This window comes from Lampetra fluviatilis, chromosome 41, assembly GCF_964198595.1.
Source record: "Lampetra fluviatilis chromosome 41, kcLamFluv1.1, whole genome shotgun sequence".
In the NCBI taxonomy this organism is placed as follows: domain Eukaryota; kingdom Metazoa; phylum Chordata; class Hyperoartia; order Petromyzontiformes; family Petromyzontidae; genus Lampetra; species Lampetra fluviatilis.
The window spans coordinates 7,757,118-7,784,259 of record NC_136315.1 but is presented as its reverse complement, the minus strand read 5'-3'; the positions used below and the strand labels follow the sequence as shown (position 1 = coordinate 7,784,259).

At 45.0% G+C, this 27,142-nt stretch overlaps 1 protein-coding gene across 3 annotated transcripts in view; it reads right to left on the bottom strand.

Moving 5' to 3' along the window:
• The window catches only part of LOC144946510 (PDZ and LIM domain protein 3-like), a 134,681-nt gene that overhangs the window by 36,704 nt on the left and 70,835 nt on the right, over positions 1-27,142 (bottom strand). For all 3 annotated transcript variants that reach the window (XM_078875465.1, XM_078875462.1, XM_078875463.1), the window contains one exon: positions 20,887-20,974. In XM_078875465.1, the coding sequence (XP_078731591.1) occupies positions 20,887-20,974 (88 nt within the window). The remainder of the gene's footprint in view (positions 1-20,886; positions 20,975-27,142) is intronic.

The following is a 27,142-nucleotide window of genomic DNA, read 5'->3' as shown; positions in this document are numbered from 1 at the left end:
GCTCTAAAGAAAAGTAACTAAATGTGCAAGACATTTCAGACAGCTGAATCAATAGGTCTCAGGGTGGATGGCTATATGTTTTTCTGTGTCTGTCTTGGGCTAACCTTAGCACTTGTGTAAATATTAACTTCCTCAAGTCAACTTTCGAAAGTCTACAGCCCTTTTTCGTTTGACAGTTTTTATTACACAAACCCTGTGGGATAGTCTGTGGAAACTCTTTAGATAAAACACAAACTACTGTTGTTGTGTCCTGTATGTAACCTCCCATCGTGCGCTGCCAAAGGGCCTGCGTTGCATTATGGGGAAACGTGATGGGCTCATGTATGTTTCTTTACCATTTCACCATCCAACAGCGTTGCAGCGGCTCACTCACTGCGCTGTAAATTCAGTGACCTGAGTTTGATTCCTGTTCACGGCTACCGTTAGTGGCGAGTGATATCCGAACCGACATCTTCCGAAACCTGCGCTGACTTGCGTGGTGAAGTATGCTCAAGCAATACCGACGACTTGAAGCGAAGGTCACCGTTATCCAGCAGTGGAATTCACAAAGGAATGTAAACTATATAGAGAGCATCTCTTCGTTATTATGTGTTATTGTCCAGGTTCTAAGTGGATTATTTATTACATTGCTGGATCGTAAGAGGTGGTGGCGTCTTGGGGGGGGCTTTATCCAGCAGTGGATTGACCATGGCTGATGATTATTATTATTAGACCACATGACGATGCACAGCAAAGTAACTGAACATTCCCCATCAGGTCTTCCTGAATGACGAACGTTTCCTGCGGCATCTTCTGACGAGACAAGTAACCGTGCACCGGTAATTGACTTTTAAAAGTCCCATGAGCGAGGTGCGAGCTTGTTAAGCAATTGTGCCGAGTAGGCTGAGATTATAAGCGAGACCCAACGCAGAAGATCCCTGGGGTTTGATCTTCCACGAAGCTCACGGTTCACCCTAAACCGCATCCACTGCACAAACCGTGGCAGATGGGGATACCCGATGCACAAACGGAGTTTGCGACTGTGGTCATCCAGAATAGACCATGCCACATATAACGACGCTCAGCAATAACACTCTGCTAATCCTGATGCAGTTATCTAGCTTGACTGCCTGAATATGAAATTGTAATCGATGCTCTGCATCTGCAGAAAGAACGATAAGACAGGACAATCCATGTACAACACGAGGCCCATTGTTGTTCTACGCTACCATATCTACAGCGTCATGGTCACACATTATATGTTGTATAAACTCCGGATGTAACAAGAGTCTAAGGTTAGCAGGTTCATAGTGCTTTGCTCTGTGAGCTGCACCCGCCACTCCCCGAACCCCTGATTGTCCCTCCTTTGCACTTGCACAATGGTCATGCCATGGAGAGCAGAGGCAGTGTTACAGCCAAGTGCAATTTAAGGTGTGGATCCATGAGCATTCCCAAGGGCACACAAAGCAAATGTTAAAGTCCCCAAAACATCCATTGTGTTCAGACACAAACATTTTCGTTGGGGTATGCAGACAAGTCACAAAGAATAATCGGGCGCTGTCAAGGGCAAGAGATATTACCCAAGAGACAATGGGGGAAGAGATCAGGGGAGGTGGCAAAACATACCCAAAGGTTAAATGGAAGCCGTATGTCTGTCCAAACTAATACTCGATACTAAACCAATGGCCCAAAGCAATGTCAACGTATACAATGTGCTTAGAGACTGGCCCCTTCCCATATACCTTAATTCCGCAGTGAATTAGTGTGCATGAAAATTGCTAAATTACTCTGGTCTGTATCAGCAAATGTAACAACCAAGGCACCACTCATCGCTAAGCCCACATGCTTTTAGTCCAGAGATATATCTCAAGTTTACAACTTTACTTGTCAAATCTGTCTTGGGCCATAGAGCTTTGCGCACCTGGTTAGAACTGGTTAGGATCTCAAATCTCTTGACTGAATGAGGTCATATAATTTAGCAGCAGTCAAAATTCAGTTTATTACGACATTTTACATGTATCCATTGTGTGTAAGTTGGTATTTTGTCCTTCTGCATATTTAATTTCATAACAAAATTTACAATGTATCTTTAAAAATCTATATTTTAGTATTTCACTCAATAGCAATGCTATTTCGGTATGTATTTATCTAATGATATATAAGATGACATATAACTTAATAAGTTGTGATTTAATAGTTGGTTACGGCTGCTGATTGTGCACATTTTTATAAGGAATTGATCAAAGAAAAGCTCTGCCATCTTGCCAGCACGACCCTTGTGAATGAGATGTGAATGTCCAGCTAAAATCCTAGTTGAGTAAAGATTAATGACAGAAAGTAAAATGAAGTGTATTGTATTGCTCTAGTGAAACACATTTAATGAAAGATCACTGGCAGTTTTGGCAGAAGTGTCCTATGCTTGATGTAAAAAAAAAACTCATTGGATATGAACATTGTGAGGAATTTCATCCACACTCATCAAACTCTTGCAAAGCACAATTGAAATGTCGTGCAATCCCAATATTATATATATACACATGCAAGACTTTTCAAAGTTAATTGCTATCTTTGTATAAACACACAAGTGTAGGTAAGGCTTGCACGCTACATCGCAGAAAGTCTGAAACTCAGACCAAATATCATTAAAGGCTTCATAGAGGCCTGGCTTGAGGCTGTCTAAACAAAGCGAAGCACAGGACAAGGTGAAAATGCAGCCCTGCAATCACTTGTTCGCACCACTGCCGGTTGCCCGCTGGAGCAAGCTCTAGAAAGCCCCCTACGGAGGGTGTTTGGCCTACTCTTCCACGTCGGCCAGACGTTTTAGAAGGGGTTGGAGTACGCACGGTTTACCCCACCGCGTGCGTTCTGCACATTAGACTATCTGTGGCATACCCATCCATCCAGCTGGGTGGGGATATTCGAGAAACGTGCAACTTGTTTCAACGGCCACGCCGGAGGAATGAACCGGCGACCTCTGGATGACCAGTCCATTATGTACTGTATGTTGAACTTCTTTCGCACCGTACGTAGCCAACTGTGCTAATCGGAGGTGCTGGGAAACAACATACACGAACTGCTACAATTCCATTATCTATCAAGCTAAAATAAAAGACATTGACAATGCGAAGAAATATTTAGACACACGGACATGTTATCGTATGATTTCATTGCATAATACAGACAAGGGTTATCATGAACTTATTTGATCTCTGAAATGGATTGTAAAGTACAGCATTGAATCAATACACCTGTAGACAATAAACACGTGTAGATGGGGTGGGACAACCCTTGATCATTAGGTCAAGAGTTGTCCCATTCTTTCCAATTGTACAGAAAAACAGTAAAGCACTAACTCGCATTCAAACCCAGCAGGCAGCATTACCAATACATCTTAGCTTGGGAGAACATTTTTTCTTTGCAAGAGCAGTACCTCCAGCAATGACACAGGAGTTTTGGTTAAATGACGGACGATGATTGGCGTGCACACTAGACTTGACACCCAGAGGTTGCCAGTTCGATTTCCTGGCGCGGCAGTTGAAACAATGGTGCCCAGTTTCTTAACCCGCCCCTCCTCCTCTGTTCACCCAGCGGTGAAATGTGTACACTGGGGTTAGTCGATGGGGTCGGCAGGTCGAGTGTGGCGGGGTAAAGTGTAGGTACTCCCTCTTCTTCCTTGACGTCCGGCCAGCGTGGAAGAGTAGGCCAAAATCCCTTCCAGAGCTCACATTAACGGAGGCCCTTCCGGTAGCAGCGGCGCGAGAAAGTATTTTATGGGCTGCACCTCTTTACGCTTTACCTTGTAGGAACACGAAGTGAAAATGATGGCCTCATTCTTGTCACTTTGACTGTCAAGCTCAGAAGGCTGGCCCTGCGGTGGTTCTTAAGAAGTGGGAACTGACAACCACCAATGCCCCCAAATACCCCCGTTGTTAAATAATCCCCCAAAATACCCTTGATGTGCAGACCAATGGTTTTAACTTCCACATCAAACAATAGACTTCTCTGAAAAATGTATTGTGTGGCTACACGGCACAATTCTCCAGAACCAGCGAGAGCCAAAAACGCCATTAAGATGTTAAACCCTAAATTATACGGCCACATATATCTATCTCGGCAGGATAAAGCCATTTTTGCAAAGGCTCTGCAGGCACTCTGAAGCTTAAGACATCTCTGCAGACATCTGTGGAAGCACCAACCTCTTCCAATTCTGAGTTTCCATGAAAAAAAATACAATATTTATATTCACTTAGGCGAATGCTCGCGCAGTTTCATTGGGTCTTACTTATAAAACCTGTATACTGCATCCTTATTTTTGAATACATTATATCCATCATTGAGACATCAGTGTGAAGAGCGTGTCCGAAATTCAGCGCTGTCGAGGCGAGGGTTGGTGGTTCGCACAAATGTTGTGATACCAGGGTCGCTGACTTCGGGCAAGTTAAAATTGTGCGCATTACAAATTAGCACCCTCATAATCCTCTCCCGCGGGCGTCCAGGTGCCATACGCTGGCTCGCCATGAAGAGGCAGTACAGCGAGTGGACTAATCTCCATCTGTTTCCATTTGTACGGGGATCGAGCGTTGGCCCCTCACACGTGTGGGTTTTCTCCAGGTGTTTCGGTTGCCTCCCACACTTGTGTAATGAACGCAAGTCGTCATTCAAGTGGCTGAAATCATCTTTAAATAAAAACCCAAGGCAGGACCCTCCTGAAAAAGAGTCCTATGACCTCATTGTGACTCTCCGGGACAATCTAAGTAAATACAATTGTTTGGTGGCTCTCTCCACAAATGTTGCGAGACTCCCTTCCCATGGACATCGTGGAGGTGCCAAAACCCTTGCTTTCCAGGAGATCGCTGCCCAGCAAATGTGGACTTCATCTGCTCCAGTTTCATTGGTCAGAGTGTTTCCCGCCTCGCAAGCGGCGCGGATTTTCTCTGGGTGCTCCGGTTTCCTCCCACATTTACGAACACCCATGTATGAACGCCGATTGGCTGAAAACTTCTTAATATAGAGAGGACCGCGAAGCTTGGGCAATTAATTGCGAGTGCTGGCTCCCGCTCTTTTGTGGTTCCTCACCCCTCCTGAGCAATAGTCATTTGCGTTGTTATTATTCTGCTCTAAGATGTTTGTCAAATGTTTGGGCGCATTACAAATGTAAGCTGTCATAATTTAATCAAATGGGGTGATGTCAGAATATAATACATTCCTGAGGAGGGAGCTGGTAGGAATGTTGGGTTGCTCGGTCAATGGCCAGGGTCAACGGCGGCGTGGTGTATTCCGCAAATATGCCCGACTGTGAGGGCGGGCACAAGCCGGCGTGAGTCGGTTAAACGTTGAGTTTAATAAGGGCACCACGGGGTGACCAGCCCCTCCCCACCCAGCCCCTCCACCACCCTCCCCACCCAGCCCCTTCCCACCCTCCCCACCCAGCCCCTCCCCACCCTCCCCTCCCCACCCAGCCCCTCCCCACCCTCCCCTCCCCACCCAGCCCCTCCCTCCCCACCCAGCCCCTCCCTGCACGACGGACACAATAATCTCCTGTGGGCTGATGTAAACCAGGAGGTTCCTACCAGTATTAGTACATTGTTTTAAACAGGCTTTGGTTTTTCTCTACAGGAATCCGAAAACAAAATCACACTCAATGCATATGATGACATCATATCTCAGAAGCTAAGCAGGTCGAAGCCTTGGTGGTATTAGACGTGGAGAGATTACCTGGGAAAAAAAAACAAGTTTTGTCTTGGGCCAGCAAGGTGGCTCGGAGATGGTAGTAAAACAATAAATTATTGAATCTATCCGTGTGGAGCATTGTGTTAGTCTCTCATAAGTGTGATGTGTGTTTTCCTCCAAGTACTCCAGCTTCCTCTCTCATGAAGCCAAGCATTCAATCATGGAAGTGGCCAAACATTCCAATGTTTTAGGGCCATCATGCAAAAAAAAACTTTAGACTCAGTGAGGCTTTCCGGGGTAAACAAAAAAAACCCACCTCACTACAACAACTCAAGACTTACTTATACGTGGTGAGAACTGAATAACATCTAAAATCCACGTGACCATGGGGACAACATAGTTTGCATGTCCTCCCCGTGGTCGCGTGGATTTTTCTCCAGGTGCTCCGGTTTTTCCCTCCACATTTAAAAACGCGCGTTTAAGAGTATTTGGCCGCTATAAATGTTCATGTGAAAAGCCACTTCATTGAGCGATCATTTGTGGCCAGGTCGCTTCTGAAAAGGGCCATGTAGCTCAGCGGACCTTACCTGGCAAAATCAAAAAACGAGTTTAGTTTTTACATGTTGGGTGGGTGTTTGTAAGGACATTGTTCTGACGCTCAATGATAATAAGCTTAAGATGACTCATGAAACACACAACCGCACGCTTCAGCCCTAGGGCTCAATGATGAAAATTCCAAGGTTCGCGTTCAGTACAGTCGCAAATGAGTCAACACCTAGTCACGCTCACCTGCATCAGCCATGACTCCTAGACTATGTTGGAAACACCTCTCAGAAGCGCGTGTTTCATCATGGAAATTTAGGTTAAAAAAACATAAACCTGCTCACCTTTTGGAAATGTCAGAATTAGTTTTTTAAATCATAATACTACTAACATTTAAGTATATTTCTGAGTGTGGCAGTGGCCAGGCCCGCGAGATTATGGTGAGAGCACGTGGAGACGTATATCCAGTAGGGGATTGAGAATGTCTGATGATTATGACCATGGATGATGGTTATGTGGCTGAAAAAGTTAATTTCAACTCGCGTCTAAGTTTCTGGTTCTGCACATTCGTACATTGCCGGTAATTTCAGTGCTCCACCTTTACCTTTAACATGCATTTATAGCAGTGCACAAAAACGACAGTGCTACACCTAACCAGTGTCCTGCTCCGTAAAAACTAAAATAATATCGATCCCATCTGGAAATAATATATTAGAATAAATGTTGCCCCGTGACTTTTAAGTCACATCACGAGAACAAAAAACTCCACGCAGTAGGGAAAAATGTCACTTCTAATGTATTACGCCGAGCTAATATTACCGTAAGGGGCGAGAGTGAAGGAGCCGATTGCTTTTGCGGGATAATTATCGCAGGGGGAATCTCTGAATAACATCCACAAAACCATTTTTTCTTTTTTTGGAGAGCAGGCTGCGTGAAAAGGCCTTCTTGGGAAGAACGGTGCTAGATTTCCACAACCCCGCTCGAGTGCGGACAAAAGTCCGAATCGCCGACACAGGGCCAGGAATATGGGTCTTGTCGACGGCAAGAAACCAGGAGCAACGTTCCAGTTTTCATGGCCAAAACTGTCCGGCCACCCACCCTACTGCCGAAAATAATAATGATTAAATCAAACATCGGCCAGCAGTAAAACCTACGCGGTTGAAAAAGTGTTTGAAAAGTTTATATATTTTTTAAACTCACTCAAGGATTAACGTATCATGCGATGCACAATACAGTGCGGAACAGCAACGGCAGCCCCCGGGAAAGAACCACATCCGCAATGCTTGAGACATTCAGCGAAGGTGGTGGAGTGGGTGGTGTTTGTCTGTCGTCTGGGGCGACGAGGGAATAAACATCCCCCCGGCGGCTTGCTTTCCCCTCCCCTCCCTCCTGGCTTGCCTTCGGAAAACACATCAGTAGCTAAAGATTTTATTCTGCAACAGCCCCGAGCACTGCTCGATCTCGAGTCCACAACACTCAGCTGGTGCAAAGGGTAAAAGAGATACTGGCTGTCGAGCTATCAGAATGTGGAAGATTAATCGGGGTATTATTATATATTTTTTTGTTTTTCAACGTGGACTAAATGAAAAGGGCAAACTGAATTTTGACCAAATATGGTGGTTGTAACCTTTTCGTTAGGAATTACTGACGCGTTCGCCTTAAAAGGATTTTTTTTTCTAATAGGTGACGTTTCGGGCAATGACCCTTTTTCACAGCACATACAAATCTCTGTAACAAATCACCACAGATGTATATATTTCAACCGTTGAAGACGTGGATCAGCTACGGTTGAAATATTGATTCGGGCAAAAAAAGGAATACAATAAATTCATACAGGTACATGCACCACAGCCTATTTTGTCAATCCACTCCTTGCGTACAATAATGGATATTCGACCATACTTCACCACTATGGGCAGTGTCGCTTTGGTAAATGTGGGCGGAGAGTGCAGAACAACAATGGGTGTTGCTGCCCTCTGCCTTCTACGGCTCACAACGCTGGCTGCACCTGTCATTAGCATGGTGGTGGTCACCCATCCAATCACTATCCAGGCTCAAGCCCGCTTAGAATACGCGAAGCGGATGATATCAGGTGCAGTCAATGCGGGTTTGGGTTTAAGCTCAGTTATAATAGCTACGTTCGGTGTTTTCACAAGATGAGTCATTTACGTGGCCAGAGCAACATGCCAATCACTACAAATCCCTTTCATGTCTGACAAGAACGCTGCACGTACGCTTTCGCGACCTCAATGAACATATGGCGCATCACTCGATCACACGACTCCTACCCTGACAGACGAACAAGAATTGCATTCTCAGCTAATTTGGATGGACAGTCAGTCACCTTCGCTCACTCGTTTCCGCTGCTCACTCAAAACTCACGTATTTTCCATAGCTCACCCCACGACCCTTGACCTCCCCTCGCCCCCTCATAACCACCACCGCTACTGTTCGCCCTTCATATTATTATCATCATATGGCTATCACTTTTTCCCCATTCATTCACTCCATTTATCATCATTTACTATAATCAATTTCGCTTTCACCGAATTTAAACATCACGGATTTGCCCATTGCTTCCACTCATCTATTTTATTCACCACATTTCCACCATTACATTCATACGTTGTACCGTTCTCTGTAAAGCACCTGGTATAAGTCGCTATAAAAATGGAATTAAGATAAGATATGACAAATTGTATTCACCACAGTTTAACACGTAGGCTTTCGCGACCAATATTGTTCATAATCAACGATTTTTGGGTTTAGATCGCGTTATTTATAAATGTGTCGTAACCCTCCACCACCCGACAGCTACAGGCTTAGTGCGGCCTGGAAGCGTATTATTAAATAAGATGCATTACAATTCCTTATAAGGGAAACAAGCACTAACTGATTATTAATGTAGCATAATCACAATAGAACACATTCCAAATGATTACCAATCTACAACTCGCATCGTAACAATAGCCTTATTACTAATCAAGTATATAATTACAATAACCCCCCCCTCAAATCTTTGCACCTGATGAGTTAATGAGTTAATGATGACGTCACCCTGCTGCTGCTCTATATAAGAACGGGAGACACAGCAGAGCCTCACCATTCTGGCGAATTGCCCGATGATGCTGGATGCAATTACCAGCGAAACGTCGTACTCAAATTGTAAATGTTGTGGTTTCACGCTTCAACACACCGGTGGGCTAAAGCAGTGAACTATTTGTCTTTTGTCAACGTGACACTTTTTTTACTGATTGGCCGTGTCGGGTGGTGGAGGGTTACGACACATTTATAAATAACGCGATCTAAACCCAAAAATCGTTGATTATGTATTCACCACAGTCTGCATTTCACTCCTTACTTCAAAGACGGTCACTACATTGGGCGATTTCAGGTGAGCTTCTGCGGCCGTCTGGAACCAATATTAGGAAGCCACTCGAACTATGACCTTTTAAATATAGATTTAAAACTAATTTCTTTCGACGTGATTTTTGTTTCTAGTTTGTTGTCCTTCCCTCGCACCTCCGATCAGTACGGTTGGCTATGTATGGTGCGAAAGAAGTCCAACATACATACACTCCAGACATTCAACGCCCTGTGCACCAACGGGCTGGGCTAAAGGACACGCACGTGGGTTGAAGTTACAGAGTTGAATCTGTGATCCTTAAAAGGAAGCCGACTGCAGCTTCAGCATTGCGTGGAAAATGCGGCTTAGGTGCGGGATTTACCCAAGGTTTACTGCACTCGTTCCTGGCAACATGCAACGCAATGCCGGAACAATTGTGTCGGTAGGGAATCCGGCATTAGCGTGGATTCAAAATGCAATTCTAATTTTATTCACTTAGATGCGTTTGCATACTGTAAGCTGGCAATACGAATTGTACTGCCATGCAGAAATGATGACACCGTGCAAACGAACGTTATTTTACATTCCTATCAATGCGCAATATCACAGATGTCCTTTTTGTCTTGTTTTTATACAGAACATGAATTCCCAAAAAGATGTTCTCGATTTTGAAATAACACGTTCGGGACTGTCAATACGTTCAGTTTAACACGTAGGCTTTCGCGACCAATTATATCCACAATGCAGGTTTTCTTTTGGGTTGGGTTTAGCGACACATTCATATTTCCACGATCTAACCCAAAAAAACTGTATCATGGTCAATACATTCATAAATGTTAAAACTTTATCATCTAACTTTTAATGTTTCATTTGTACATCTGATGGATGGGCAGAAACCACGCTGAGTATATTTGCACAACGTACTGCAGCACAGCTATTCGTGTGTTGAAACGAGTCATTACCCAATTATTATCATGATACATCCTTAAATTTGTGCGTGGAAATCACTATAGGGTATTTAAGTTCATCTATGTTGTATGTAATCGGTTCACATGAGCTCTCCCTCAACCCTGAGTCTGCAACAATAATCACAATGATAAGTAAAAACAAAAATGTGATTCTTGAATCTCAAATGGGGTGCCACGGTGGAGGGATGTTAACTACTTCACCTGCGATACAGGAGGTCATGGGTTCGATCCCGACCCTGACGCCTGCTGTATATTTGGAGTTTGCGTGGATTTTTCTCTGGGTGCTCCGGTTTTACCCTCCACATTTAGAATCAACATGCATTTAGAGTATTTGGGCTGATACATTTCCACGTGAAAAGCCACTTCGTTGAGCTACAATTTGTGGCCAGGTCACTTCTGAAAGAGAGCTGTATAGCTCAGTGGACCTTACCTGCTAAAATAAAAACAGTTGCTTAGTTTATAGTTTTAGTTTCATATCGTGATCCTCCTGGATCGTGGAGCAATTAATCGAAATAAAATAAATAAGTAGGGGCGAATAATTAGAGCCCTGCAGGAAACGCACGCTACATGGCGTGAAGGGAGTCATTTATAACGTGAACATTACTGCACACTCATTGCGTGTTCTGCAACGGCATAAACAGTGACCATAATAATTTACGTATCCCAGTTTCCATGCAAGTGCGTTCTGTTCTCTCTCCATGTTTGGCCTCCCCTTGCAATGCAGTCTGGAATTTTTATGGCTTGGCACTGCATATGCATAACTTTAATTGGGCCATTCCATTACTCAAAAAGCTGGCGGACCGACTTCAGTTATTCCAAAGTATTTGGGGAGTGTGAGGCATTTTTCTGGAATCCCGCATGACTTTACCCATATATATAAAGAGGCACAAGTGTTGGCCTCTGAGAGGCAAACAAACTCACAACCTCTTTGAAATAATGCCTCTTTGTCAATCCACTGCTGGATGAAGACCCCCCCCCCCCACGTGGAGTCACTCGCCACTGATGTTAATTGTAGCTGGAAATTAAACTCAAGCGAACAGGTTCGTTGTGCATTGTGTGAAACAGATGCGCCTCTAAAAACACAACTCATGTTGCCTTTAAAGGCGATTTCACCCCCCCCCCCATGCGATAATTATCCGATTCGTTTCTAAACTTTGGTGGAATTTCTCAACTTAATTTTTTTGTATTCGCTAGATTGTCGGTACACTTTTCAAAAGACGACACATCCCAAGGGTGATCACACTTGTTCGTTTTGCCAAGACGCTGAGCCACCACAAGTCACAAGATGCGCAAGTAAAAGCCACGCCGACGCTAATTTGCAAGTCAGGCCACATTCAAGAGAGACCACAGAAGCACAGGGCGGAATGAGTAATCTTTGATGTGTTGCCAAGTCATCTCAAAATCCAGACGCTTCTGCAAACACCAAGCTTGGGATTGGTTGGAAAGCATTCGCTGACAGAAAACTGCCCGCGGATCACTTTCGTGCTCTTCAATTTCAGGGCAGTAGCAAGGCACATTTTTCTTCCTTCTTAACGTGAAAATAACGTCAACAAAGGAATTTTAATCAATGAAGAAAAACTGGAATTTTGTTTCAAGAACATGCAACCCACAGGTGGGAATGTTTAAAAATTTGCACGTGGATTTCCGGTGTTAGTTACAATTGGCTGCAATGTACGTGGAATTCACGTAACAATTTATATTGACTTCTATGTATTACTTCAGAGAGATTTTAACACGGGAATCACTCGTGGAAGAATCACAATTCCTGCAGGATCTGCCCAGTGCAATGATGGGGTTCAAATACGATTGCTGTAGGACTGGCCAAGCAATAATTTGCATTTGTTTTGCATTCATTAAAAAAAGCGTCAGTTTCTAAAAGTTAAAACGAGTATTCTGAACCGGTTGCATAAATCCCACGTGATGGATCAGTCTATAACCACTGGTGACTTTCAGAGAAGTAATTCTGCACTGGGCAGCACTTGTTGTATAAGCCACGAGGAGACGATGGTTTATGATGATGGTACCCAGTCGACCTTAGTTCTGGGGTTTGAACCCGTGCCCCCATAATGGAGAGCTGTGCGGTTCCATTAGTGCCACTACCTGTAAGACGTAATAATGGTATCGCCTCCGAAGGTAATGTTTTACAGATTCAGTGCACACGAGGCTAAAGTCACGAACGTTTACTACATTTAACGGGCATCACAAATTAAACTGTGAAGTACACCCACTCGCCCATTATTTAGCAACCTCCAAAAGTAAATAAGGCGTGGGAGGGTTTATTCTGCTTGGTTCTGCCTTTCTAAGTGAAAGTAGACACCTGTGAGAACACACGCTCGAGTGTGGTGTACGGCCCTGCTCTGCTTTGCTGTCAAAAGAAATCACTCCCCGAGCCTAATTGTTAAGACGACGTAATGCAGCAACCTTGTTGCCTGCGAACACCTTTTCTCTTTCGTCCGTCCGTCGGGCGTGGCGTGGCGTGCCCTGTCCTGAGCGTGCCTTCCGCGCTCGCCCGATGTGCACGAGAGATAGGGGGGGGTGGGGGGACAAAGCTTCGGGGCAAAAAATGCGAAGGGTGCCGCCGACGGAGCGAAAAACACTCGTGGTAGTTAACAGCATCCGGCCTTCTGGCTCAGCGGTAGAGCGAGCGAGCGAGCAGGCGAGCAGATCGCGATTGTAAAGCTGAGTTAAAACCCTGGCTGGAGGTTGACTCTGCCGGTCATACTCGGCCGATCATACCTCTTGGGTCGATAAAAGAAGTACCGTACTGTACCACGGCGGTTGTCCCTATGGATTGCTTGACCCTGTACTATTTTTGCGCGCGGCAATACGTTCCTGAACTAAATGCCACGACGAGAGGGCCCCAAGAGAAAGTTTGTGGAGTTCTGCTGTTCCTCCTCCCTTGAAGGAGAGCAAACTGAAGTGCTTTTCTAAATGTTCTGTAATGTAGGTTGCATGGCCACAATTGCACTACTGTGGCTTATCTTTAATTTGCCATTCATCAAGCAGATGTGCGTATCGGCCTGGTGTACGTATATATGAACTTCTTTTGCACCGTACAGAGCCGACCGTGCGAATCGGAGGTGCGGGGGAAGAACAACAAACTAAACATAAATAGCAGTTTCGTATTTATTGTGTTGATGTTCTGATGTGGTTGATGGTTAGACCAGCATCTTCGAGGAATGTCAAAGACTCGTCCCTGCAATAGGAAGCTGGAATCTCCACCACTGGCTCCGGGCTGTAAACAGATGAACACTGCCTCAATGCTCATTTGAGCAAGACATCACTGACTTTTTGAGTTAATAGCAAATGCGGGTCTTTGAGAAGTTACTTCTTCCAAGGGCATTTGTCAAGGCATGCTGCTCACAGGTCTTTTAACGTGAAAGCCACCTGTTCTTTTTCTAGTTTCGTTGTGCTCCAAGGGCTTCTCGTAAATTATGGACAAGCGTTCGCTCTGCAAGATAAACTCCTCCGTTCCGCTCCACCGCAGCAAGCAGCCACGAAGTGGCAGACGGGATGTGGAAAGAGACAAAGTAAAACTCGCAAAAGCACATGGGAAGACACATTCAGCTTGAGACGTTAGATTCAATTGGGTTCCTGATCATCTGGTGCTGTGTTTGGCTGTTATCCCATCCAGGTATAGGTTGTCTCCAGGCACTTCTGTTTTTTATCAGTTGGCGTACACTCACAAAAAAATAGCAGTCCTAACATCAATATGAATAAACTCTTATCGCGTTCAATCTGGAAAAGCACCTCCGATTGGCACGGTTGGCTACGTACGGTGCGAAAGAAGTGCATACATAGTGTGCATTACAGTGTGTATCATGATTCATTAGTGCCTTCATACACTGTGGTGTTAATTCTGTTGTATGATTTGACATGGAATTAGTTTAATCGTTTAATGCTGTATTAGATTGCACTGTATCTGGGTTTGCAATTGCTTAAACTGTATTGTATGCCATTGTCTCTGCCCATTCATTAATGAGTGCATCAGATCGTTAAACTGTGCATTTTATGCATCGCTGATGCACTATGATCAATATCATCGATCAAATACGTTCCACATACATACGTACATAAATTCTCAAATAGGAGCCCATCTCTGGTGGTGGTCCAGGGCTAGTGGTGAAACTTCCACATTACTATGGCAGAATCTACTCTGTCCACAGAAAAACGACAGTATTGACTTTCCACTAATACCAGACAGCGCTCAATATCCTAATCGGAGTAGGGGCTGAGCCAAGCTGAGCCACGATGTGAACCCACAACCTAAACTAAACTTGTATTACTTTACCAGGTAAGGCCCACTGAGCTATATTGCTCATTTTTTAGAAGTGACGTGGCCACAAATGATAGCCCAACGAAGTAGCTTATCACGTGGAAATGTATTGCATCCAACATACTCTAAATGCATGTTGATTCTAAATGTGGAATGAAAAACCGGAGTAGTGAGAGAAAAATCCACGCAAACTCCAAATTTCCAGGCGTCAGGGTCAGGATCTAACCCACGACCTCGTGTATACCCAGCGAGGTAATGAACATCTCACTACCACGAGACAGCCAATCGATACATTTTCAGTAAAAAAAACCAAACTGACCTAATTAAGCGCCTTATTAAATTTTCCAGCATTAGGGCCTGTCGCGGAGAGCCGAATTCTTGACAGGTCCGTACTTTTGATTGAGACAACGGCGGAAAAAGTGTAGGTCCCTTGGCCCAACATTGCAGCGCATGCCAAGTGGTTTCAGTTTCACCTACGAGAATCTCGCAGTGTCTGCGCACGACACGCCGAACCTGCCCAAACGCTCACTCAGCACGCACCCGCCCGCCCGCCCGCCCCTTGCAGTTGTCAAATGCGCGCGCGGACAGAATTCAGGCAGGCCGGGTCTCGCCAGTGCACCTCCTCACTCGGGCTGACTTCTCGTGAAGGTGAAGAAAGAGACTTTTGTGTTCGCTCTGCCTGTTGGTACCTGTCCAACTCACGTGGAACACAAAGCTGCCTGGACGGCCCTCTGCCTTGCTCCCCCTCTCTCTTCGTCGCGTGTCAATGTTCTGGCACGTTTACGCGTAAAGCCGGCTCGTTTACGTGTGTTGTGTACTTACGTATGCTGAACTCCTTTGGCACCGTCCGGAGCCAACGGTGATAATCGGAGGTGCGCAAATGGGTAATTATTCGTGTACCAGTTTAAAACTGTTCATTTCAAAGCATTCTTAACATTATATTTATTTCAGGGCCCCATAGCATATATGAAGCAGTCTATCACTCACTCTGTCTCTCCGGTGTCTATACTTCTGTGCAATGAAACAGGAACATTTCCCGAAATGCCACCGATTGAATATATTTTTTCCCCTCGTCAGGAAAGTTTAACTGGCAGTTGTGTTCTGTTAATGCTTAGCGCTGTTCCCTTGCTAGTGGCTCAGCATTTTGGGCCTTTGAGTCCTGTGCACAGCAACATTGATAAACAAACAAAAATTATCGGCCAATTAAAATAATAAACCAAATTTATATCGAGTGGACTCAAGCTATCACACGCACTTTGTTTGGTTGTCCTTCCCCCGCACCTCCGACTAGCCTGGATTGCTACCTACGGTGTGAAAGAAGTTCAAAATACATACGCACTACCCTTGAGAACTTCCTATCAACACAGGTGGCAGCCCAGGATCTCATCGGCCCTGGCTCAGTGGCGTGAATTGGGAATAATGAACCCGCTGAGCAACTTGGCCAATCCTGTGAAAGTGACGAATCTGGTCCGATTGTCAAAAAGAGTCAGCTTCTGTGCTGCTAGGGACCATTTAAAAAGGACCGCACCACAGACACCACACTTTAGCAGTGCATTAATGCATTGGTACAGCGATTAAGATCGATTCTTAAGCTCGCAATAATTTTAAATAATTTACAGCCCTCTGTCAATTTACTACTGGATGATGGTCTCCCCAAGCCACTTTGGTTCGGGGGGTTTAGTGAAGGAGAGGTCTAAGACTGGTAGAGAAATCACTTGCCACTGGTGCTGGCTGTGGTCAGGAATTAAGCTCAGCTTGCCAGGTTCATCGGGCAGTGTTCTAACCAATGTGCCACCAATAGACCCCGAAGCTCACAATACGTGTATGGAATTAATTGCGTGCTCAAGATTCACTGTTTGTTGATTAAAAGATGTTACTGGTAACCATTTTCACACGACTCCCTCCAGCCACTCGAGGCTGCTTGCATTCATCACATCGTTAAGGAAAGGATCGATTCGTGAATTGAAATGCGACCCCGAATCACAAATGTAATTTTCATCTCAAGAGAGGGAACAGCTCTCAGATGTTGTTTTCAGGTCGAACCGCGTTGTTGTCGTTGTTATCGTTGTCGCTGTTGTTGTTATTGTTCGGCACGATGTCCAACGTTTTGCTCCAAGCGCTCGGGGCTTCTTCAGAAGTGACGCTCAAATTTCAAGAGAAGCTACCGGCACGTGGATCGAAACGTCGGACATCAAGCCGAACAACACCACGCTTAAGTGCTGTACGGCAAAACCGCGAAAAACCTTCGCAGCAGGGAGCAAACTGTTACACCCCTAGTAAACTCGGTATCATCCATTTGTTTACATTCATCCCCCTGAAAAAAGTAACTGTTTTTTTAAGTTATGACAAACAACGTGGAGTTCAATCGCTGGAGCAGCTTATGAGTGAGCGTCACCTTCAGCAAGCTGCAGGTAAAATCACAGGTGCACACCTCCGCACCTGGCAGACGAAATTATGTGTTTGGCGCAAAATCCATCGAGCGGGAAGAACGGAGCGGATTAGAATACCGTGTCAACACCTTTGCGATGGGTCGGACACAATTAGAAGAATGCGGCGGTGCCGTTGTGCCGGTTACACAGTTCTCACGCGGGGCGCTGAGCAGAGCGCGCTTTGGTCAAGGTTCCTGTTGACGTACTTCGGGGAGCAATTGAGCAAGGGTGCAGCCCTGAAATTGCCCGCTCGCACCACTCGCTGGCGGAGGGGGCCTTGACTAGACGGAGCTCCGGGGGGCGTATCGTCTACTCTTCCTTGCTGACCGGAAAGGGGGGATGGGTGCGCCCAGGCATGAACACCACCAACACACGGCCTGCCGATCGACTAACGGTGGTGAGCCCGTTTCACGATGGCTGGGATTTTAAGAAACTTTGCTCACGTTATTTCACCCGCAGTGACAAGCGATGGAGTCGAGCCGGCGGCCTCTGAATTGCAATAACCAAAGAGTATGGATCCCTGCAGTCACGAAAACTTCAAATCGAGATCTGAATTGTAAGTCCAGCGTGTGCTACTGCTAGCCACTGCACAAGCATTGGAAACACGTGGCATTTGTGAGACAACTTTTTGAGCTGCGAGGAGAATGTATTTACACATTGGTAATACAATGATCCTCAGCACTCATACATCTCTGCAGTGTTGATCTTAATGCAAAAACAAACTACACTTTTAAATTCTTTATAGCTCTTCTGTGTGTATAAACATATATAACGTACATGCCATTCATATTCCAGCAGTAGTAACTGTTAAACACAGATGATTAAATTTAATCAGGAACATTTTCCAACTGAATGAAATGCACACACACGTAAATGTTCATTGCACTATATGTAAAGACAAAGAACCCCCATATAGCTTACGTGGGCTGTTGGGGCAAGTGCTGTTAGCGAGAATCGATGACAGTTAAGCCAGCGCACGAGGGGAGCCGTGTGGTCACAACAATATTCGGCTGCCTCTATCTCCCCAGTCTCTGTTGTTTTTACACACTACACCAGGTAATAATTTAAGGCTGAGTCAACCAGTTCAGATATTCGCCCATCGATGTTGGCCGTGAATGGGAATCAAACTCGGGTCGTCGGGGGTTCGTAGCGTCGTGCACTAACGACTGCGCGCCATCGCTCCCCGCTTGATATGCATGACGTATACCCACGCACAATTCAACATAAGTAGAACTCTGCATTAGTAATCTACACAATGTGATATGGCACTGCATCGCAAAGTAGTGAAATGCTAAGATGGAAACTCGAAAAAATGTTGGGAGGGCTTGTGTTTTCGTTTACTGCACCACATCCAGGCTAAATGAGGCCCTGTATTTGCCAAACAGCTGGAGGCTGAGTTACAGGAGGCAGTTTGACAAGCCCAAAAATAAACACCCCTGACAAGGAGATGTGGGACATTCTGCACAGCACGGTGCCCTAAGTGTTTTTGGGGTAAATCACAGCCAAAATGTGCCGAGTTGGCTTTTATGTATTCTGGATCGCCAATACCCCACAAAGGAGCCTACTACGGTGGGTAGAATGGGTTTTGAGCAGATGGGACGCTCTTAAATATGTTGAGCACATCCAATATTTCCTCGACACACACACACTATTGCCTTCAAGCATGTCAGCTCGATGGATCCTTGTATCACTAAGGACTTAGCCGGGCCTAATATCCACATTTATGGAGGCCTACATCTTGCAGTGGATATATCGTGGCTGACGATAAATAAAAATATCGATACAGCCGTCACGAGCTCTCTGAGCATTTGGTCGAAATATGAAGTTAATATACGTTTCGCACATTTCACTTGAATAACGTTACGAGATCATGCGAGGGCTTTCTTTTCCTCGTGTGGCAAGCCTTGAGGATGTCATTGTTGTTGGAAGGGTCGGCTTCTCCGAGTGCATTTCGTTTAGTATTCTACACGTGCCCTCTTGGGACGCAGAGGGCTCGTCAAAGGCGTATTTAACTGTGGCCACGGTTTTTTTTTGTGCGCGAAACTAAAGGGCGTCCCGACACCGTCAAATTCCAAGCGCACTGGGGGGGTAAAACACTCGGCAAATGCTCAAGCTAAATGAGATGCTATCATTCTTTATTTGTGGTGAAATAAAAAAAATCATTAGTAACAACTTTGGAATTGCCAGGTACAGCACTATGTATAAAAGCCCCATGTTTGTGCGTTTTTTTGTTGCAATAAGCTGCATTATTGTTCGCTTTAATCCTTCCTCTTCAATGGGACAATTGTAATTCAAATCTGAAATGGAATGTGACCTCCTCATTCCGTCACCATGACAACTATGTAAACAAGATGACGCACAGCTCATCAACCCAGCTTTTATTTAATGCAGGAGGTACGCCCTGAGCATTTTAACATTCTGGCATGTTCCGCTACATACATTTAAGCACCTCCGATTAGCACGGTTGACTACATACGGTGCGAAAGAAGTTCAACATACATACATAAGAATCATTAATTCAATATCCATCATCAGCCATGATCAAGCTATTTTAAGGCCTTTTCAAGCAACTGCCACCTCCCAAACTCCTCTAATAATCTACCTCGCACCACCTGCATTTGAACTGATTTCATCGTCTTTGGTTCTTTCGGTAAAGTCACAAAGTTAGAAACAAAATTAAACAAATCACGACGTTTCGATCGTAACACAAGCGGTTGCCTGATGACGACCGCTTGTGTTGCGATCGAAACGTCGTGATTTGTTTTATTTTATTTCTACCCACGTGACTTTACCGAGTGAACCAAAGAGTATGGATTCCTGCAGTCACGAAAGCTTCAAATCAAGATTGATTTCATCGCTCCATCTTCCCAATCGACGTAGTCTCAGACGTGTTCCGTTCCGTGCCTGCCACTCCATCATTATTCTTGACCAACGGCCATCATCCCTTCTAGCAACGAGCCCTGCCCAAGCACACCCACTTTGCTTTACTGTTTGAAACACATTCCTGCGGAGGGAGCTGGTAAGGAACGTTGGGTAGCTCGGTCAATGGCGTGGTGTATTCCGCAAATATGGCCGACTGTGAGGGCGGGCACAAGCCGGCGTGAGTAGGTTAAACATTGAGTTTTATAAGGGCACCACGGGGTGACCAGCCCCTCCCCACCCAGCCCCACCCCTCCCACCCCCCACCCAGCCCCACCCTCCCCACCCAGCCCCTCCCCACACTCCCCTCCCCACTCAGCCCCTCCCCACCCTCTCCACCCAGCCCCACCCCTCCCATTTTTGGATGCACGATGGACGGACACAATAATCCCCTGTGGGCTGGTGGAACCAGGTGGTTCCTACCAGTATTAAGCCATTAACCTGCGTACGTTCTACAATCCATGCGTTCCTCGCTCCAGTCTCTCAGTGTATATCCAAGCAGGCATCTCCTCTGTGTTTCTTTGGGACCCTTTCCACCTTTTTTTATATTTCTTTCGTAAATGGCCATGTTTATGAAGGCACATAGGTCGTAGAAATGTGTACTCATTAAAGTAGAAAAATAATAGATCACGACGTTTCGATCGCAACACAAGCAATCGTCATCGGGTGGGACAACCACAGCAATTAAAAAAACAACTGCTGAAGTAGGCGCCTACTTCAACAAAGCAACCGGTAAATCCACCACCCGTTCCGTACCTGTTGCTCAGCCTCCAGGTTCACTTTGAACGGATGTACTCTGCCCTCCTCGTCCTGAACGTTCGGCGACCACAGCTTCGTCTCCTGCCTGAAAGCAGAGGGTTAAAGAGGTGGTCAGTCACGGAGCGCTCGTACGTACGTACGTGCAAACACACGTGTCACTCGACGCTCACGTGCGTGTAAGCCCAGCCATTTATTAACCCCCCAACTGCCTCGCCATTGCACACGGCAGTTTTTGTATCACCTTTCACCAAGTAGCGAAGGTGTGGAGCCATAGACGTGGGAGCACAGAAGTACAGCACAACAGCACTCTACTGCCTTTTGTTGACCACTAAGTATTCCCACAGCAGCCCAGAACAACATGCCCATGCAGCGTGGTAGCCCATCCAAGGACCATGCTCAACCCGTTTTACCTTCTGACTGGGACAGAACACATTACAGGCAATTGGGTCACGGGCACACACTTGTAACGCTTGTTCAAAGCTAACCGCCATAGTCAACTCAGCATATTCCGCTGTTCACGTTCTAATACGTAAAAAATCATCCGCCACGAGTCTAAACGTGGAGTCACGTGGGTCAGGTTGTCGTCCTTGTTTCAGAATCAGAATCTTAGCCAGAGGTCGACTCGTCCCCATAATCCCTCTGGACTCGTTGAAACCAGTTCCGCTACCAGCAGAGTCATCAGTGGGTCGTTCTATTGGACGATTGTCCCCTGCCGTAGGAATGTGGAATTTCCTAAGATGGGCCAAAGGCTCTCAATGAAGAACAGCGCCACCCTTGATCATCATTGATTTGATCGTGGCGAGACTTTAACTTGAGTGAGCATAACTTTAATAAAAAAAAACAATATTTTTTTTGTAAACTACAGGTAAACACAACAGCTGGGACTGAAATGTGGCAGTACAAACCTGCCGAGCTCATAAGAGCTGGTCGAAATGCCACACAAACAATAGCCATAGTAAAAGCTACCATAATTACACCCACACCGTAGTAGTAGAGTCACGATGAAAGGTGTCCTTATCTTTTTGCAAATGTCATATGCTGCAGCTAGTGTGCTGGTGTGTAAACACAGGCATTATCTAAGAATGTGAGCTGGTTGCAACACAGTGATTTATCTGCAGAGTGTTGAAAGAAATAAGGGTCTAATCATGCCAACGAAAACCATTATTTGGGCACGTTCGCTTTTGCTCATTAGTTTCTTGTGATTGTGATTTTACGATTGTGTTGACGTGTTTCATTTGCATATGTTGATTTACAGCATTGTTTGGTAAACAGCTAGAAATACCGTTAAGTTTTGATCATCATCATCATCAAAAGGCAGTGTCTACCCACTGCTGGATGAAGACCTTCCACACCATCACCATCCCTCATATACACATTGATGCTCACCAATTTTTGTGTTTCATTTACTTATGCACTTGTGTGGTGTTGATGAGGAATAAATGCTCATAAAACAGCATGGTGTCGGACGTACCCAGGCGAAATACAAATCTTAATCTACGCTGGGATGGCGATTCTCCATGAAGTCTCGTGTATGTAAAGAGCCATTGGCTTTGCCTAAGAATAATCCGCATTTTTATAGCACTTTTGGTGATTACCTTCAAAACGACACGCCGCACAAAACGTATTGTTAAAACCATTTTTGGAAATTTGATAAAGGCTTCCATAATTGGATTTTTCACACAACCAAAAAGCGAGTTATCCAAAAAAAAAACACACAATCACCAAAAAAACTACCCTGATCTTTCTCGAACAGCATACCACACTTCACGATGGGTATGAGATAACTGTTCAGTGGCATTCCTATATAAACACAAATTCCACCATCTAACTTGTGTTTCAGGCTGTTTTCTTGTTTCCTTGAAAAACTAAATAAATATATACAACGGGAAGGCTCTGGGAGCCATCAAATCCACATGGCTCCCAGAGTTTGGTCACAAGGTCAATATTCTGAGCTGGAATGGCCCAAGGCCATTGATTTCTGGGCCTCTGAGCCCACTTAGCCAGTGATCACGGAAACATCACAACTGGTCTAGGTCCACCCCTGAACTCACTGTGGCCAACAGTGAGAACCTCTGGAAGCTTATGGACCTCCCAGATTGCTAACCACCTGCTGTACCCAGCGCTAACATCTCGCCGTGGTGGTGAGATGTTCATGGCCTCGCCAAGTATACAGGTCATAGGTTCGACGCCTGTATATTTGCAGTTTGCATGTTCTCCCCGTGGTCGCGTGGATTTTTTCTCTGGGTCCTCTAGGTTTTTTTTCCTCCACATTTATAATTAACGTGTGTTTAGAGTATTTGACTGCTGTAAATTTCCACCTGATAAGCCACTACGTTGAGCCATCATTTGTGGCCAGGTCGCTCCTGAAAAAGAGCTATATAGCTCAGTGTGTTTACCTGGTAAAATAAAATAAAAATCTTTTAGTATCAGATAATGTGGACTAATCCGAGCCGTTAGAGGCGTATAAATGTGAAATATTTGCAGGATGTTTAACGCACATTTGCCACGGTTGTTTTATGCCTGTGCAAGTCACTGTATAAACAGCCATCTGCCTGAAACAACACGCTGTTATTTTGTAAACAAAATCCAGATGCGAGTGCTCAATTGTGGTCCTTGACCATGCCCTACAGCAAGGAGGAAAAAAGGCAAGCGGTTTGTTTTTGGAGTCCCTTTGTTGACGATTCGTACATCTGCCAAACACATTTAATTAACACCGTGCAGAAACACAACAGCATACGCCACAAACCCCATATTGTGAAATTAATTCTGAGCTTAATGTTAATTAATTTACACATGTGTATGCTGTGTACAATACAACAAGATGCACATATGGCGTTTAAACATAAGTGCAGCCTCAGCAAGTTAATATTTGAGTTATACTTTGAAAATTGGCCAAGTACTGGAAAATTTGGCAAAGGACTGCATTGACCTGCGGTGGAATTCTCGGCAGTTATGCTGCTTAAGCACAATCATATGTGGGTTAAAGTGTTCATATCTCGATTATTTAATTTGAAGACTTTAATCCAAACAGTTATCTCTGTTCGACGACATTTCAAAAAGACGGCATTAATTGCGCATCTCCTCTGACGTGCTTTCGGGTTGCACCGTGGGTTGTTCGGAATGATGTTGGGAGCTCCGGCAGAAAACTGAAATTGTTTCAGTCGGACAAGATGCGTCGCAACCGGAAATCACCCGAAAACGACACAGCACAAGGTGAGAACACTTGCCTGGCAGGATAAGTGCCACTATTAAGACATACTTGCCAATTCTCCCATCCAAATACTGATCAGAGCCAACCCTGCTTAGCTTCCTAGAACTGACTTTTTATTTATTTTACCAAGTAAGGCCCAAGAGACATGGCCACAAATGATAGCTCAACGAAGCGGCTTATCACGTGGAAATTTATAGTAGCCAAATACTCTAAACCAGGGGTGGGGAACCTTGTTTCTGCCAAGGGCCATTTGGATATCTATAACATCATTCGCGGGCCATGCAAAATTATCAACTTAAAAATGAGCCTGTTATATTTGGTCAAACATTGAATTAACTCACCCCTAATGTGATGGCTGGAACTGCTTCTCTTTGGTGAGGCGCGTGATGTTAGCTGGTATTGACGATGTTGCTACTACTCGCAACTGCTTTTCCAGGTTTGCTCCTAGATTTATTGAATTTCGAGTCCCGCCTGCGGTTGCCTTGGCAGGGCCAGACCAAATGATTTCGCGGGGCCTTATACGGCCCGCGGGCCGGACGTTCTCCACCCGTGCTCTAAACGCAACGTTTCAAGATAAGGTCCCATTTGCAAGGTGTTTCAGATAGAGAACAAAATTAATCCCAGTGCTGTTCGCCCTGGTGCCCACACATTGGAATTTTAGTCTGCGCCATGCTGCTTTGTTTATTACGTTAATTCTAAGCATATTTAATTAATCATATTACGATTCCTGTGTTGGACAGGAGGATCATGGTTGCATACTGTCTCGTGGGATTCACAAAATAGGCTCACAAAAGTTGATATTTATTTATTTATGCAACATCGAAAGCTAAGCAAAATTAAGCCTAAACGTGAACAGGCAACCATCATGTGCAACAGGTGTTGTAATGCTGTGGGACCACATTTTGGGTAGCAGAGGGCAGCACAGCAAAAATACATTGTTGTAATGTACTTCTGTGTCCCCGTGTCTGTGTATCTCGGATTCACCAACTCGCACAGTCAGAAATGTTTAGGTATGGTCAAACAACCGTCATGAAACACACATCATGTGGAGGCCATCATCCAGCAGTGGATTGACAAAGGGCTGTACAAGTACACGTCTAAAATGTGTCTGGTCTTACAAGCTCTCTAAATAAAATAAAAGATTTAAACTTTGGAGGGCGTAGTGCTTCTGTTCATCATGAAACAGAGCTTGCCAGAATAACCACACTGGTGTACATTCAGCTTATAAGTGAGATTTAGTGTCACAAAAGTAAACACTAAACACATCTGAAAACGTCAGCAACACACACACACTACTGACTTTAATCTTCCTTTGTGTACACATGAGATTAGTGGCTTAGCAAGAGAGTTTTATCAAAACAAGAATTTGTACCACTGGAAAGCCCAAGCGATGTCCTGATTCAGGGAACCCAACATGTTGTAATAATGGCCTGGCCAAATTAGTGACAATCACTGGAGCTCAATAACACTGTGGCATTAAAAGTAAAAAATATACATATGCTGGACAATGTGTTGGCCAATGGCAGAGAGATAAGGAGATGAAAGAAAATGTGAGAATTATAGTTGGGAGACTATACAGTACACCATGGGGCCCTGATAGAAAGTTAGTTTTAAGAATGTTTCTAGATGAGAACAACCTTCAAATTGCCATATGAACAGTTTTAGCTTCGAGTGTATTTTATTTGGTACATGGATGACGGTCCCATTCATCCAGTTGCCCGGGTATTTTACAAGGGAGGTCCGTGGTGCGTGAACACAACAACAACAACAGAGAGATAAATACAACAACATCAATATTGCAGAGGACGAGTACAGGACCCTTCAAGAATATCGTGCAACTAACAAGCTAGGTATTTAATGGTCATAAAATAAACATTATGGGAATCAAAAGAACCGCGCAAATATAACATGAGAGCAATAGACACCAGAGAAAGAGTTAGGTACACGCGCTAGTGAGCTCTACATTCTAGTATAACAGTGATCCATGAGTGGAGAGACCACAGGGAAATTATGCGGGTCAGAGAGTGCAAGTGATGCAAGTGGAAGGAAAGAGATCAAGAGGAAGGCAGAAGAAGAGGTGGGGGGGGTGCGATGTGGTGCGATCGGACACGGTGGGCCCGAGAAGCGGAAAGAGAGATGGCCCAGGACAGGGCAGCGTGGAGAAGGTTTGCAAGGACAGCGGACCAAGTAGAAGAAGAAAAAGTCATCCATGAGTCAATGTTTAGTGACAGACAAACCCTTCAAAAGTCAAATACGCATGCATAAACTCAATTGAATGAAGTCCATCGCCCAAAAAGTCCCATTTCGTGCATTATTCATTTTAAGACAGTGTCCTTGTCAATTGTGTTGAGTTGTTGTTGTTATTTGTGCTCGTGCACCCACAGAAGTATCACAAAAGTGTCAACATGTTTAATCGTGGAGCTTCTGGTTTGTGGGTAGTGCTGCGTGCGGCTGTTCAAATGACTCAAGAACTAGCCGCTCAGCAGCGTGTGCACGGCGAGTTCAAATTCACTGCAAAAGATACCCACGGGAGCAGAGGAGGAGGATGTTGGAGAGGGGCTATGGCCAAAAAAATCCAGCAAAAAGTTTGAAATACCACCTCAATACACGATCCCTCGTGATTCCACGGGAGACACTGTTACATTGGGACCCTTCGGCATTTTCATGAAAATCACGTCACGAGAGATTATTTTCGTCTCTTTTGCTTCAACAATTTTCGAGAGGCTGATGACGACCATTACAAGGACATGAGTAATTGTGACCCTTGATTGCACATACGCATTTAAAAAAAAAAATCATTATAATTTTGTGGCTGTGAAGCCAGACCAATATGTAAACCCGGCCTTCCTAATGGTAACTCTAGCTCGACTCGCGAGCATCCTTCAGCGTTAATAATTATCGTGAAGCTCACTATAAAATCCATGCACAGCCCAGGGAGATATGACCCTGCACCCCCAGCTCTGCCCCCTCACCCAAAACCCCGGCCGCCCAACCCACTCGTTGGGGAGTTACCGATGGAGAAAAGGGTCCGTTGTGACGGTC